The 17287-nt window shown below is 36.0% G+C and overlaps 1 protein-coding gene across 1 annotated transcript; it reads left to right on the top strand.

Annotated features, from left to right (window-relative positions):
* The first annotated feature begins 3743 nt into the window (after nucleotides 1–3743).
* Nucleotides 3744–11768, top strand: LOC140746119 (inositol oxygenase-like). The gene is made up of 7 exons (XM_073078130.1): nucleotides 3744–3825; nucleotides 4390–4567; nucleotides 6151–6359; nucleotides 8250–8386; nucleotides 8802–8936; nucleotides 10316–10411; nucleotides 11337–11768. The coding sequence occupies exons 1-7, from the start codon at nucleotides 3811–3813 to the stop codon at nucleotides 11443–11445; spliced, it is 879 nt and encodes a 292-aa protein (XP_072934231.1). The 5' UTR covers nucleotides 3744–3810; the 3' UTR covers nucleotides 11446–11768.
* Nucleotides 11769–17287: the final 5519 nt, after the last annotated feature.

Raw genomic sequence — 17287 nt, 5'->3', positions numbered from 1 at the left:
CTATGATTTCAGTGTATACAGTGTACAGTCCAGCAAATTTTTCTGTGCGTGTCAGGGGCGTCAATGCCCCCATTGTTATGTTGCTCGGTTGTGTAGACTATGTAAGAAAAAGAAAATTTTTACGATTGATTTAACAATATTTAACATTATTACGCTTTTCTAAGCATTATGTAAAAAATAGTGCATTTTATTGAAAATCAACATTTAATTAACATTTAAGGTCGTAATTATATTACAGTAACGCAAAAAAAAAATGATATTTATTTTCTGTGTAAAATTACAAAATGTTGATGAAGGTGACATCTAATGAATTAATGACCATAGACAAATAGAGCATAGCTATTTTCAAAAACCGCTACACGCACAGATTAGTTAAGTCTAGATATCTTATTAGATAATTTATTTCAGTTTAGGGATGGCGATTCTTTCCGAAAAAGATCGATTCTTAAATCGATTCGCATCGAAGTTTAATAAACCGTTTCAAAAAAAAATCAAGGCCCAAAGAATCGATTCCCCAAAAATCGATCTCCGATCTTTTCAGCTTGAAAGGGTGAAAGTAGCGAAAAAAAGGTCATCAGGGTCAAACAAGCACTGAATTACGTATCCATCAGCAAAATTATCTATAACACATTCAACCAACTTGGAAAAGATCTACTTTCGATTTTATAATGTGAGAGATCAAATCAAATCAAATCATTTTTTTTAATTCAAAATAGGTTCTTTACAGAGCACTTTTTGAATGTCAAAACAACTCCCACCACTTCACAAGGTGTTTCGTTATGGAGAAGAAGCGGCGAAAGAAACTCCATAACACATATCTTTTTAAAAAAAAATATGTTTTTGACAATGTTAACTTAACGTAATGGTACATGTGGAGCTGGAGCTAATTCAGACCGTTTTGTCAGTCAAATAATCACTTACTTTATAGTACGCTTTTTTACATAGCGTTAGTTTAACGACATGTTTAAACTTTTTTTCTGTGAGATTCAAAAAGTGGTCGGGTATTTTACTCGTAGTAGCGAATACAGTTGATCGATCGATTCACTGAGTCGATCCATTACTGAAGGTCGATTAAAATAATCGTTTTTTTTTGGCCCAAAAGATCGATTCTTCGATTAATTAATCGATCTCAGATCGCCATCCCTATTTCAGTTGTAAGGGTCACTGAATTGAAATCGCATAATGAATCTAGTCGTTTTAACTTAACTATGCAGTTTAACCTGAAATCGGTTGTTAGAGATGTAAAATATATGTGCATTTTTCATTATAGATTATAGTATATTAATATAAAATTGGCGTTTTTATTCTTCTTTTCATTAACCCTTTTTTGATTGAATATCCTATCATCCCCCTTGCTGGGTAGAAGAAAAAGCCTGGCACATGAGAGCATATTTGTAGCAACTGCGTCAGTTATAATTCATCTTTTATAAGTACTAAATAAGCATGTGGGCCATATGCGGTCTATCTGATGGAAGTGGCTACTGTCGCGTATGCATATGCATAACCGCGAATAAGATTGAATCCCACCTGGGGGCCTTTTTTTTTTTTTTTGTTTACGAGGGGGAAATCTTCAAAAGGTACCCTATGCCGTGGGAGCGGCACGGAGTTATGTGGGATTCTTACCGCACTAAAACCCCCCCAGGTGAGCTTGGCACTCGCCACACCGTCTGGTGGGCACGACGGTATGCGACCACACATACCGCCGTCCTTCCCGGGGTCACTAGCCGGGCGGTTCGAGCTCCCACTCTTGCCGCCCGCAACCCCGGAAGCCCCTTTTAGTCGCCTCTTACGACAGACAGGGGATACCGTATTCTGGTCCCGGAAACCTGGGGGCCTACCACCATCTTTATAAAAACCATCATAGTGCAGGAAAGTTTTATTTCAATATAGCATCAACATTATTTTGTTGCGTACCACGACCTCCTTAAAATAGTAAAATATTCCGTCATAAGCAGTTGAACAAACTTAAACCCTTATTCATTTTTCGCTTATAAAGTCAAATTTCCTGCAAAAAAAGTATGAATAATGTCGACCGACATAATACAAAACTGCTTATTGTAATATTATTAAAACAAACTTACTTTACGGGGTCGTGGTACGAAATTTCAATGTATTATTAAAATAATATTGTTTTAAGAGATGGTAGAAACCCCCCTGAGGCCGACCGCAATTATGTTGCTATAACTGAGGACTGTTGGAACGCCTTTGTAAAGTATGTCTCACTTATTGTGTCCCTGTCTGTTATTAGGCACAAAAGGTGTGGCAGTGGTGCCCTCGCTATCGAACCACAAAGGGGACCCACGGAACAGTAAATTTTTCTTGTTCCATGGCACTACCACATACCTATAAAATTTAAATAATTTTATGCGTAGAAAGTGTCAGTTTAACAACAGACTCTTCAATTTTATTTATAAGTATACATTCGAGATTACAAGCTTGCTTTCAAGGGGGTCTATATCGAACATAAACCATAATACCTACGTATCTACATAGTTTATCGTTAAGCCATATTTGATATGGCGTGTCAATCAAACTAACTCTACGATACCTTGCAAATCCCTTACACATGCTTTGTCTCGGTAATCCGTTGTAATCTTGCGTTGTTGACATAAGAGTCCTACCTAAGGTCCTCTTTAGAATAAGATATATTTAGATCACTCTACCTGAGTACCTACCTTAATAAATTAAAGGTTAATAACCTTAATATTTTTTATATAATATGGAGTAGCAGACGAGAATGCAGTCCGCCCATGGACATCGACTCCAAATAGGATTCGATACTCGTACCGGGGGTCGACCGCAGATGCGCTGCTACCCCTGAGGACAAAGCTGGACCGCCTCGAAAAAGTATGTTTCCCTTACTACACCCTTCAAACCAGAACACAGCAGCGCTTTTCATTGCTCGAACTCGAGTCGAACCACTTAGGGTTCTACCACATTCAATATGCAAAATTATGCTAGAGGTATGATATACTTTTCAGAGGCATTCCAGCTTAGTCCTCAGGGGTAGTGGCGCACGTGTGGCCGACCTAAACAGGAATATCCAATCCTATCTGGGGTTGATTACAGATGTCCATAGGCGGCAATAGCCATTTACCATCAGGTAGACAGCACGCTCGTCTGTTACTCCTATATAATAAAAAAATAAAGTAAAATAGGGTTAACGTGGTAAAATTTTCACATGGCTATCAAAATCATACAATCCTTCTGATGATAAGTGGCTACTACTGTTCATAGACAGCTTTCATCAACCTCAAATAGCCTTTAGGTTCTATCTGAGACGTTGCTCCTAAGGATTGACTTAGATCACCTTGTGTTCATTCCTTACCACTTAATTACAGCACCGCAGACACTGCTGTTATAAGACAGAAATAACATAATAACAATATATGTAGGTCGAACAAATCTGTAGGCACCATTAGGTAAATAGATTGAGAATTATTACATTGTAATAAACAATTTTATAATGATCCGGCTTACCCGATAAGAGGTTTGCAGATAAATAGTTCTAATACGCATATAATTTTGAAAAAATTGAACTGTATCTGAGTTTTAAACCCTCGAGCCCTAACAAAAACTGAAATTCATACCACTTAGTTTCGGCATTTTTTATCTAGACATAAAACATGTATTGTACTTATATATTATATTGTTATGAATGATTATCTTACGCGAATTAAATCCCTATTTATCTAGTGATATAGTATCTGATTGTTGAGATGCTGTGTTCCTATATAAGACAGGGAGTAGATCTTGAGCATTGTTACGTTATAAGAGCGCGGGTTTTATTTTTGTTTAGAAGACAACAAAATGGCGGCTGAAGTAGTAAGTATTTTTAAATTTAATTCAGAACTAAGCGAATGATAATTAGGAATCTATTACATCTTCAGTGTTAAGAAGCAGTAAGTTTTTTATGCTAAGTAGATTCTTTAGTCATAATATCGGCATGCGTATGGGAGGCCTGTGACAACGGTGGTTCTCCAATGGCTGATAGATTGCCAACATGGGCATTGCCAATGTGACCACACTAACATGAAGAAAGCTGCTAAAACTTTGGAAATCAACAGCAGTGCAGTACCAGATTTTAACAGCATAATATTCTTTACAACGGAATTGTGTGGAGGCCAAATGAGTCTTCAGGAGTAGCAAGGCAATAGCCTCGTATTCTAGTTGATTATAGATAACTAATGGGGGGAGGAGTTCATGGTCCTGCTTTCGGACCTTCCGCCCTTAGCAAACCTATTGCTTCGACCATGCAAATATATATCAGTGGAATTGACCATTTACCACCAGGAAGACTTGTTTATTCACGTTATTTTACCAAGTTAATGTCTCTTCATATAGACATGTTATATTCTCTTTAGTTTACAAAGTTAATGTCTCCATCAGAAAGGTCCAATATCGATGATCGATCCATCCCAACTGCTGCGGCCGGAGCCGACCTTCAACGACAAACCTATCGACGCCTTCCGGGACTACACCGTGGACGACACGGATCCCATCAAGGAAAGAGTTCGCAGGACTTACTACACCATGCATACTAACGTCACTGTCGATTTGGTTAAACGTAAGATATTTTTATTTAATTTGCTTTATGTTGTGGAATGTATTTGGGCAATTGGTTTATTCTGAAGTGGTAGAACCCTTTGTGTTTTGATCACAGAGGCATCACTGTCACATGTTTTTTGCCTAATAAGAGCAGTGTTCAGCGATTCTGTGTTCCGGTTTGAAGGGTAAGGGATACTTACTTATACGAGGCGTCCCATCTGTGGGCTCAGGAGTCTTATCGTATCTGGGGTTGATGTCCAGGGGCGGCAGTAGCCACTTACCATCAGATGGAGATTATGCTCATTTGTTTGCTCTATATCCTGTAGCTGTTTTAAGGACAAAAAATTGAAAGTTCGAGTTCGAACAGTTCGAAGGTACCACAACTCTTCATAGGTATATTTGTTAAGTAGATACATTATATAGCAGGAAACATCTTGAGGAAAAACATGATTATTCTAAAAATAAAAAACCAGACTACTTAAAATATACCCTTTGACTGTCTCGCAATAGGCCATTTGAATCAAACTACAGGAAAAATATATTAAAATCGATCTGACGTATGGGAGTAAAATGGGGTTAATTTTTGGGCCGAAATATTTATCAAAAAAAGGAAAATGTAAACGCTCGAAAAACCTGAGATGAAAATATAGGGGACATTATAGACAATAAAATCATTCAAAAATGACGATTTTATTTAAAATATTTATTACAATCCCTTACGAAACATTTCAGTATTCAAATTGTTTTAATATGCTTGTCATATTTGGTCAGAACACGCACACATACTCATTATGTAGATTAAATAATGATAAATGAAGAGTCATTTGTAAATAATATATGAGCTTAAGTATTTTGTTGAAAAATAAATATGAGATTTGTTATCCATTATTTTTCTTAATAACATTGTGACGTTGTTAAACATACTAATTGCTAGAGATAATAAGAAACGCGTGCTTAAATACTAAGAGCGTGTGCATATGTGAATTTACGTGTGTTATTTTTTTTAAAAAGGTTATAATATGAAAGTAATGGACGAACATGCAGTCCACCTGATTGTAAGTGGCCACTTGGACATCTGTAATCAACCCGACATAACGGGGGTTACATTACAATACAAGTGAGGAATACGAATCCCTGGGATAAGTACGTCTTCTTTATCATACATTTTAAAACGAAGCAAAGCAGCGCTGAAGATTGCTGTTATTAGGCCGAAAAATATGTTTCGTTCACAGACCTGTATTTGTTTTCGTTAGTTTTTTGTTTAAAATAATGTATGTTCAGTTCAACCTCAAATAAATAAAATATTTAGAGATATGAATTGCTGCGATTATTTTTCAAAAGTCTAAAAGAGCAAATTATTATTAGATGTCGTATTAAGTATCTACTTATTTTGAACTGAATTATTGGCGAAATGAAAAAAATGATTTGTTTACCTATAAAATAGTACCATTAAAAAGATATCATGTAGTGATAAATGCGCCGTACCATGTTGCATTCAAACTTGACTACTTTTTTAATTTAATTTAATTTAATTTATTTAATTATTTCGGATAATGGGATATTAATTAGGTTAGTTACAATTTTAAGTAACTTGTTCAACAGAAAAGCGTGAAAAGTGGCTTAAGTTCAACCACTTCAAATCAACCATCAAGGACGCTCTGATCAAGCTGAACGAGCTGGTGGATGAGTCGGACCCTGATACCGACCTCCCGAACATCGTGCACGCCTTCCAAACCGCTGAGAGGATCCGGGAAGACCACCCTGATGACGACTGGTTCCATCTTACAGGGCTTATTCATGACTTGGGCAAGGTAATGAAGATTTATCTAGGTCATACAAAACGCTAAAACGGCCTACTTTGTTAGGGGTATAGGGATCTAATCTGCGTCTTCTGATTACTAAAGGAAGAGTCAAGAGTGGGATTAGTATCCCATCACTGGACATGGATCTCTTCTCAGAGGGAGAGGATAGGCCGTAATTTATTTCGCGGGTCAAATACTAATTAGTAGACTTCACACACCTTTGAGAACTTTTTTAAGGAACTCTTAGGCGTCCAGGCGATTATTTAATTCACTGTTATATCTGAAAATTTAAGTTTTGTTTTTCTTAAGTTATTACAAACGAGAAATTAATTTTCTACTCGTTCGTGAAAGGTATCAAATATGTATGAAGTCTCCTAAGCTGCAATTGCCAGCGCTGCAATTGCCAAATTCTCTTCATTCTGAATTCTAAAAAGAGATTCACGCCCAATAGTGTGATAGTAAAATATTTTTTACGAGTTTAAAGTGGCTTTTATATTTAACTAGCTGACCCTATAAATAAAAAAATGTTAAGGGTGAACAAACCCTTATCAGTTAGAGGTATGAAAAATAGAAAGTAGCCGATTCTCAGACCTAATGAATATGCATATAAAATTTGGTGAAAATCGGTAAAGCCGTTTCGGAGGAGTACGGTAACTAACAGTGTGACATGAGAATTTTATATATAAGATAAAGCTCGTAAGCAAGTATTAAAAAGACGTCAATATACATACGTCCTTTTGCAGGCACTTTTAAGAATTTAGTCCACAGCTACTGACCCTAAAATTATTATCAGGTTTTCGGTGACCCGATACTGTCGTCTTTCGTTTTATTACGTTATAATCGTGTTTGTGTCGTCCAATCCATGATATCACCGTCTTAATTCGGGAGTAGTAACCATTATAGATAATAATGGTTATTAGTCAAGAAATAAGGTTACCAATAAGGTTGGGTATTGTTGGTAGGGTAACGAACCCTTCGTTGCATTGTTAAATGTGATTAAGTTGAATTAATGACAGTTTTTTCTGTAAAAATACATCTTATTTTGAAGATAAGATAACCTAACATGAGCTTGCTGAAGATAACATTGAAACAACATCCGGCTAAGTGTGAGTCGGACTTCGCACACGGAGGATTCCGTAGCAACAAATTTACATTTTCTTTAATATTTGTTATCAGCCATAGAAGTAAATGCATTGTGAAAATTTAAACTGTAAACCTATTACGGTTTAATAGATAAACCGAAAAATAGCGATTTCTTGTATAGCGACCTCTATTAATTTTCGACTTTTTTATTTTTAGTATTACATTTATAGTATTGTTTTATTTTTAGTATTTTAGTTTATTATTGCATGAAACGGGCTTGCTTTTCTTTTCTATGTATTATTGTCAGGGCCGGATTTAGAGGTCTAGAGGCCTTGGGGCAACAAAGGAGTGGAGGCCCCCTGGCCCCAAATTATTTTCCTAATAAAATAAACAATGTTTTCAGTTGAATTTTTCAATAAATATTTTATTGTGAAACGCAAGTAGATTCTTCTAGTATTCATGTTTGTACAAAGTACTGTAGATAACGGTAAAACAGCGAAGAAAAATATCAAAGGAAAAGTTATATTTTTTTTTACTAATGTTTACTAGTCGGGATTAAAAAAAAATTTCGACGTCTCTATTGTGGGGGCCCCTCTTTTGTGGAGGCCCCGGGGCTGCCGCCCCGGTTGCCCTCCCTTAAATCCGGCCCTGATTATTGTTATAGTGGTCCCAGTTATAGTTATTTGCTTCAAGATTTAAAGTTTAATAGATAAAGCCCTGTGACAGACGGACAGACAGCACGTTCTTGGATTACATGTTCATTTGCTATTTAAATTTCATATCACACTCGGTTATTCTACACCAATTCTCCATCAGGTGATGGCGTTTTACGGCGAGCCCCAGTGGTGTGTGGTGGGGGACACCTTCCCAGTCGGCTGTAAGTGGGCTGACTCCATCGTCTACGGACCTGAGAGCTTCAAGGACAACCCGGACACTAACAATCCTAAATACAAGTAAATATACATACTTAAGAAGTATAATGATCATAATATAGGGAATTAGGTAAAGGAAAATATCGTGAAGAAGCTTAAGGTTCTGAGAGTGAAACTGATGAATATAAACATTGCGTCTAAGACGCATTTCTCAATAAATGTAAAGAAACTAGAAACAAGTTGAAAACCGCTAAAGTACGCGATTGAGTCCATTAAGAGAAGTCTTTCTCGACCATTGAATCAACCGCTGCCAAGTAGGCCTTTCAAAACAGTGAAATAAGGCTTCGAAGGGGGTAGAATCCTTTGTAGTTCCACTCTGGAGGCACTACCGTCAAACCTTCTCTGCCTTATTGCAAAAGTTCAGCGGTGCCGTATTTCGGTTTTAGCCTACAGCATTCTAACTCCAGCAGCTTCTCATGTTTGTCACAATTTCCAGCACAAAATACGGCATGTACGAACCGCACTGTGGCCTGGACAAGCTCCTGATGTCTTGGAGCCACGATGAGTACCTCTACCAGTTCCTGCTCCACAACAAGGCTAAGCTGCCCGAGAAGGCTTTGTACATGATCAGGTCAGTTTCCTTACCTCTGTTATTAATAAGCAATCCAATTAAAGCTTACCAAAGATCGAAATTTGACGATTTAATTAGATAATTTATAATAGGCAGAAACTGTCAAATGTAGTAGTAGAACTTTTGTAGACAAAACAGTGGGTGGATTGGTTATTGATTATAGGCATTAGAGTATCCATAAAGGACGTCGCCTTTCCTTCAATCTTTCCTGGATTCCGTCATCAAAAATCTAAACTAAAAGGATTATTTACGTGATTAAATGATTTTTTACCTAAGAGGAATCCACTTACGAAATAACAGGAAGATGGATTGTGTTTGTGGCCCATCTTGTCTCATTTAATGAGTATGACCTTACTCTGTTTTGTGATTACCCAATTTTTAGAGCTCACGTTTCATCAAACTGCAGCATTCTATAAGTACTTAGTCGCATGCCTCTTCTCTACAATATATAAAATATGGTAAAAAGCTCTATAAAGTCTCCCTTTATGTCACAATTCGGCGAAAGGCAATATTTTGTTTTGTCTATAGGTAAGATTAGTCTTTACAGCCAGGAAAATATTCACGCCAATTTTTATATCCATTCCACAATTTACCCTATTTAACTTATATACGAGTAAGTTATATAATCTACAATCATAATGTATATATTTACGATAGCTTACTTGCATATATTATTATAAATATTCAGAATGTACGTATACTTATATGAAATAAAAAAAATAATGTGTATTGAACATATCATTACTGTTACCCGGGATGGGCGTAAACACCTGCGAGTCCTGCGACACAGTTTCTTACTATTGCAGATGTTTACGAATTACTGTATTTTTTGTAACGTGTTTTTGTTCAATAAATCTTTAAATTTACTTGGGCAGATATCTTTACTGCAGATTTTGTTTCAGCCGATACAAAACCTATCAAAGGTTGGAAATATTAGAGCCCAAATTTGTTATGCTGTACCACAAAATAATTAGTTTTTGTTTTGTGGCAATACAGTCAACGTGATTGGCGTAGAATTACACATGAAAATATAATCGGTGATCCTTTTCCCACGTTTTAGTTAATTGACTCATCCTGAAATAGTTGTGCTTAATTCGCATATTTCTATTGTGATATTCAAAAAATTCTCATGATACACTTAATACCGATGATACTTCACTTTTTTAGCAATCTCCAAAACATAAAAATAAGCAAAAAATCAAATAATCGCTCAGTCATGTGACACAACTACCAAATCGATATTTTTGTTGCATCAAGTAATTCAGTTAACCTATAACTTCAGCCGTTCAAAAGATTAAGCCGCAAAGTTTAAAAATAGATTTTCTTTTGTATCATCGCTTCATCTTTACTTATGTGACTGGATATTTTTCTTGCATCAGGTATCACTCGTTCTACCCGTGGCACGCTGGTGGCGATTACCGTCATCTCACCAATGAGAAAGATAAGCAGATTCTAGAGTGGGTCAATGAGTTTAAGTGAGTTGCCTTTATGCTTTTATGTTGAAGCTTTATTAAAAAGATATTTCTTTTTTTTTATAATATAGGAGTAGCAGACGAGCATGTAGTCCACCCGATCGTAAGTGGCTACTGCCGCCCATGGACATCTGTAATCAACCCCAAATAGGATTAGATATTCCTATCTGAGGTCGGCAACTGATGCGCCGCTACCCCTGAGGACTAAGCTGGAACGCCTCGGAAAAGTCTGTCTCCCTTACCACACCCTTCAAACCGGAACACAGCAGCGCCTAACACTGCTGTTATTAGGTAGAAATAGGTGTGGCGGTGGTGCCGCCGGAGTCGAACCACAAAGGGTTCTACCACCTTCAACTTCTTACTATTACTACTTCTAAATAAAGGAATGCACTTACACTAGAAATTCCAGTTTAGTCTTCAGACGAAACCACACATCATTGCTGGCATCAGGGTGGCCTTAGGGGATTCTGGTCCTATCTGAGGTGGATTATAAATGTCCATGGCAGTCACTCACTCAAATGGACTGCATGTTCATTTGGTACTCCTAGAATATAAAACTTAATTGACAATTTATAATAAATGAAAAAGAATACATGACTTAGAGTCAGAACATAAAGAGCAACATAACGAAAAACTCTATTCGGCATATCAAACCAACCAACTATAGAAATGTCGGTTTATGGTATGAAATTACTCAAATAATTGTCGTAAAGATTAAAATAAAATACATAGAATTTCTTATAAGTAATATCTATATATTAGATATAGAAAGAAAGTGTATAACTTCCACAGATTTTTTAATTGTTATTATTTCTGTATATATTTTTTTCTATTTTTATGTAGAAGATTAAGAAAAGATGACGAAATTACTACAATCATTATCTTTTGTTCTTTCTTTCTTTTCTGCAATCTCATTTATTTCTTTCAGCAAATACGACTTGTACACGAAGAGCGAGAAGGTGCCAGACATTGAGGCTCTGTGGCCCTACTACGAAGGCCTCATCGACAAGTACATCCCTGGGGTGCTGGAGTGGTAATCCACTCTCCTGAAGACCTATCTAATATATCCTCAAATAATGCCTATATACAATTTAGCGTACTAACCTAAATATAATCAATATTATATGCTTGACTATTATTTGTTGTTATTAGCACTATATTTCATTAATGTACGTAGTTATTTGTATTTTGAACAGCAATGCAGTTCTGCTGTAACATGATATACGGCAAACAAATTGGCAGCACGTTGGATAGGTGTCTTACTTCATTCATTACTTCAAGTACCACTAATATTATATTTAAAAGGTGTCAATGAATGTATTACCTATTATTTTTACTTTCATACAATAAATTTATCTGCAATATACACTGTTCGTTTTATTCTTACTATTTTTGGCAATGAGAGATCTCCCGTCAGGCGTTTTCTCATTTTAGTGTCATTGAGTCCGTGTATACAAAATTCAAGAAGTTTAGAAAACTTCGATAGCGTGATTCAGGGTACTCGTGGCGCCACCTACTATTTATAAACATTTTAGTTTCGTCGCAAATAGAATCATGCCCTCTTCTTTTCCGTGTGGTTAATATGTCCTATGTAGAATTCCTAAATTTAAAAGTCGTCCAAATTTGCACTTGGCTAGGTGGTGGACTGCGGCCCAAATATCTAGATTCTAAGATTCTCGTGCAAAATACATATAGTATAGTATAGTATACGTAGTATAGTATATATACGTATAGTATAGTATAGTATAGTATAGTATAGTATAGTATAGTATAGTATAGTATAGTATAGTAGTAGCAAGGAGTAGTACCAATTACCTACATAAGAGATGTTAGTTATTTTTATGATGCTCAATGAGAAAATTGTTACATAAGGACAAATTGTCCCGTGACCGTTTCCATTTGGTACAAACGGCACGTGTAACACAATGACACACTCTTGCATGTGTAAATCTTAACCGATTTAAGATACATCATATTTTTTATATAATATAGGAGTAGCAGACGAGCATGCAGTCCACCTGGTGGTAAGTGGCTACTGCCGCCCATGGACATCTGTAGAAAGGATTAGTTATTCCTACCTGAAGTCGGCCACAGATGCGCCGCTATTCCTGAGGACTAAGCTGGAACGCCTCGAAAAGGTGTCTCCCTTATACCAGAACACATCAGCATTTAACACTGCTGTTATGAGGCAGAAATATGTTCGATATGTTATTATTACCACGCTTTAATTAGCTTGACCTGTATGTATGTACGTAACGGAATTTTTGAACTCGATTTATTACCCACTATGAAAAATTTAAAATTTTGAATACTTATCAAGAACCGATGACAATACATAATTATAATAATATTGTCTAATTCTAATTTTGTCTCATCTGGTTCGTCAGGATTAACGATTTTCCTTGTACGATTTTAGCGTGGTTGTTAGTTTTTAAACCATAGTTATTTAAAGTTAGGACTCACAGCAGTTCTGCTTCAGTAAATATTTTATCTAACATATGATAGAAAATGAATTGAAAAAAATGCTAAGGACGTTCGTATCTACTGAATTAAGTTGAGATTAAGAAATATCAAAGAGTTACCGCCACGTTATCAACAGGGTTAAAAGTTTCTCTGGTCTGTTTAAACGGGTATAGTAACACAGAAACAATTTCGTGAGGAATCGTATCAGCCCTCAGGGGTAATTTTTGGCCAGGAATCGTAACCCTCAGGCGTAAACATCTGTAGTTTACATCAGGCAGGGCTCGTATTTGTAGAGCAACACATGATAACCACGTGCATATAGGTATATGGAGGGTTTACTGGGCCGCAACCTCACCGCTTAGCATAGGTAAAAAAATTTTAATAAAAAAATACAACCGACTTCTATGTCACTACAAAGTAAAAAATAATTGAAATAAATGTTGGTTTAGTACATATTTCTGAAGTCAACGCTCAATATATTTCTTTGGATATGGCCTCATCATATTTAAATGGGACCAACTTGTAGCAATAGTCCACACACGAAATTAAAGGCATTAAAATAGGTTCATAAACGGCGAAATTATGGCTGTTATATTTACATGGGTGGAGGAGTTCCCCTCATTTTCTCCAGAACCCATCGATGGATCCTAACCATGTTTAAATAGGACCAACTTCCAGCTTGTCTCTATACAATAAAAAAAAGAATTATTAAAATCGGTTCAGTAACGGCGGAGTAATTCGTGTATATAGATAAAAAAAAAGATACCGGCCGAATTGATAACCACCTCCTTTTTGAAGTCGGTTAAAAAAATATATATTCAATTAAGAGAACTTTTTTGGAGTCTTGAGTGATTAGTCTTCATCTTACTTATCACATGAGAAAAATGTATTGAAATTGAAGCATATTTTTCCGTTCAATTTTGAACCAAGCCCCTTCCCATAACAAATCTGTAGCTATTGTCGATGAGCGGCACTAACAATTGACCACCCAAGTTCCACACTAACATGTTGGTCACCTACATGTTAGTGTGGTACTTCTATTCCATAAGAAGTCTTTCAAAACAGTTTTATTACAAGTAACTATTGTGGTATTGCATGCGCAGTAGCTGTCGGATGATCTCGTCAATCAAAGTAACTGCTAAATTAAATAATATTCTGCGCAATATCTCGCGTAACATTGCCTATTAAGGTAATGGTGCCTTACCATAAGCGAATTGAAGATTAGTAAAATGGTAACACCAGTCTGAGAATCCACTTAGGACTGCTCATTTTAGAGCATTTTCCTGTCACGCAGGTTTTTGTCGTGCGGACCTGCGGACCTGCGGACCTAGCCCGTTACTAAATAAGTTAAGATGATACGTCTTACCCCCCGGGCGCACATATATTGCGGCATTATCAACGTAACGGCAAAGGACAGGAAATTCGGGTTTCGAATATACCCTCTTTGTCCGGGCAGATTCTCAGGTGGTCAAATGCCCCCTGGATTCCTAATATTTATTCATAATCATATAATGCTATATAATGATAAAACATTATAATATAATGAACAAGTATCAAAAATATACCAACCCCCATGTTAAGTGGGTGGTACCTAGCCTGCAGGCATGCATAGTCCATTTGCATCTTATCGTTTCATAGACACTTTACCTGTAATACATGCCACATGCATGCGTGAAGAAAATGTAACAAAGAATTGTTAATTTTCTACCTACTTAAGTTTTTTTTTTCGTTATATAATTTTGTCCTTCGGCTCCGCAAACTCCTTTCAACTATTCCAATATTTCATATAGTGAGTTTCGAGCGCCAATCACAGTTTTGAAAAATTCACCCCTTAAATATATCTTTTTTTAAAAAACGAATACTACTATAAAACAAGCATGTCTGATAAGAAAAATATTGCAGAAGTTATTAGCGATTACACTCATAAGTGAGACAAGAGCCTTAAAGCGTTAACAACACTCCGCCCCCGTCTTCACTCGCAGATTGCGACATCCTTTTCCGCGGGTTATATTTTTAGCATATCACTTACTACATCCGTTGGGTATGAAAATATTTTTTGGATGTGGCAAAATAAATTTTTATTTTATAATTATATAGTTTTTTTTTTTTTATTATATGAGAGTAGCAGACGAGCATGCAGTCCACCTGATGGTAAGTGGCTACTGCCGCCCATGGACATCTGTAATCAACCCCAGATAGGATTAGATATTCCTACCTGAGGTCGACCACAGATGCGCCGCTACCCCTGAGGACTAAGCTGGAACGCCTCGGAAAAGTCTATCTCCCTTACCACACCCTTCAAACCGGAACACAGCAACGCCTAACACTGCTGTTATTAGGTAGAAATAGGTGTGGCGGTGGTGCCGCCGGAGTCGAACCACAAAGGGTTCTACCACCTGATGGTACCATCTGATGGTAAGTGGCCAATGCCGGTCATGGATATCTATAATCCACCCTAGATAAGATAAGTTGTTACCCTTGAGGACTTAGTTGAAACGCCTTAGATAAGTAGGTATGTCAATCTTACCACATCCTATAAAGTAGAAGACAACAGAGCAAACTGCTGTTTTAAGACAGGAATAGGTGTGGCGGTGGTGCCTTTGGAGGTGAAACAGAGTTCTACCACCTTCCACAGACTACATACAGAAAACTATCAAAATCACCAAGAATAATTATGAATACACGCGCATCGGAATTTTATACATATGATTAGGACCCCAACGCAGGTTATTTATCAGAACAAAGAAAGAATAACCTCTGTAATTACGGGGTATTAAACTGTGCTTACTTATGCTGATAGAGCAGTAGGCATATACATAACTATACTAATAGATAACCCCTACAGATTATAACATTAAAGAGAACCGCTTTATATATAAAATATTTAAATATAGACTTACTTGCTTATTCTTTATTTTAATTAGAGTTACATTGATAACATAAAACGAATAAAAATGGATAAAAAATTGACTTAAGGTAAAGTCACCTATTTCCGCGGTGTTTTCACCAAAACTATAAAGAGAGTCAAATATTAAGCATTTACTAGGGCTTAATGAGGAATTAGATAATTTTATCAGAAGTTTTATTATCTGTAGGTACTTTTGAAATAGACTCGACATTTTACGGTAAAATATTGATTTAAATGTGTATTTAAAATAAATATGAACCAGGACAGAAAAACCTAATTCCGATGTATTTGGTCCCTATTTCCAAGTATACAAAATAAGGGAGTGAAAGAGATAGAACGACTGCTACATGGTGTATAAAAATAAATATTATTTATTGACTTTAGTTTCAATTTTGATTTAATTTTTTTACTATTTAAAGAGTAGCTTTATCAAAAATGTTCTTAGCTAGGACTAAAGGAAAACTGCCGAAATAAAACGTTTCTTACAATATAGTTTCTTGAATGGTTAATTTAACTTATGTACTTCAAGTTAATTTTTTTTTAAACTACAATCAGTTCGTGTATCTGCAATACAATTTTGGACATTCTAGAATAGCATTTTATAACTAAAAATCACGTTTCCAAATGACGATTATTAAATTATAAAAGCCTTTTACACAAATTAGAGGCAGAAAGATGCTTTATTGATATATGTACATAATAATATAAAATACTTGTTCAATATTACATCGATATTTGGATGAACTTCACTTTCTCTCCTTAGTTGTCCCATAGATGAAATTAGGAAAGTACATAGGTCATCTTTGGTATTATATGGCAGTGTAATGCCGGTGGCAGCAAGACTACCGAAGCAAGACGAAGCAAGCTCCGAAGCAAGACGTGCTTATTCATAAGAACAACTACAAAAATTGTAATTAAAAACAAGTCTATGAAATTGCTATTCCGTATTCCGTGGTATACCTCGGTTTAAGGGACAGCCCAAAATATTTGGAACCTAATGCTGCTGTATTTTTAAACTCATTTTTACCCTTATCTGTTAATAAATAAGCACAATATTTAATTGTTATCGATTTCATATATAATCTATATAATGTTTTCATCGAAATACTATCACACATATATAAATTTATCGAAAGTCACTATTTGAGAAATCGTGACATTTACGTGCAAAAGGCCCAAAATGTATGAAGCATACGTTTAAGTTAGCCACAAGTGCAAAACTATGCGATTATTTAAAAAACAATACACATAATGCTATTATGATGGCTATATAACAATAGAGTGATAAATTATTTACTAAATTAGATGCCTTTCAGTAAAAACATAAATAATTAGTAAAAGCTGTTTTTCTAAATACCGCGGAATTTGGTGCCAATTTCAGAACCCCTCGGACTTAGGTGACTTTACCTTAGGTACTCACTTTATAACTGTGATTGAATTGATTAGTCCCGTAATTCAGCCCGTAAACAACACTTCACAGTAATTAACTAACACTACACACCAATAAA

Source organism: Epargyreus clarus, unplaced genomic scaffold (genome assembly GCF_041222505.1).
Source record: "Epargyreus clarus isolate Ecla_fem2 unplaced genomic scaffold, WU_Ecla_fem_2.2 ptg000012l, whole genome shotgun sequence".
NCBI lineage: Eukaryota > Metazoa > Arthropoda > Insecta > Lepidoptera > Hesperiidae > Epargyreus > Epargyreus clarus.
This window is presented reverse-complemented; position numbering and strand designations above follow the sequence as displayed.

Bases quoted from the DNA above. Each gene is read 5' to 3' on its own strand.
- LOC140746119 (XM_073078130.1), top strand. The intron at 4,568-6,150 runs GTAAGATATTTT...CTTGTTCAACAG, and splicing joins CACTGTCGATTTGGTTAAAC to AAAAGCGTGAAAAGTGGCTT. The intron at 6,360-8,249 runs GTAATGAAGATT...ATTCTCCATCAG, and splicing joins TTATTCATGACTTGGGCAAG to GTGATGGCGTTTTACGGCGA.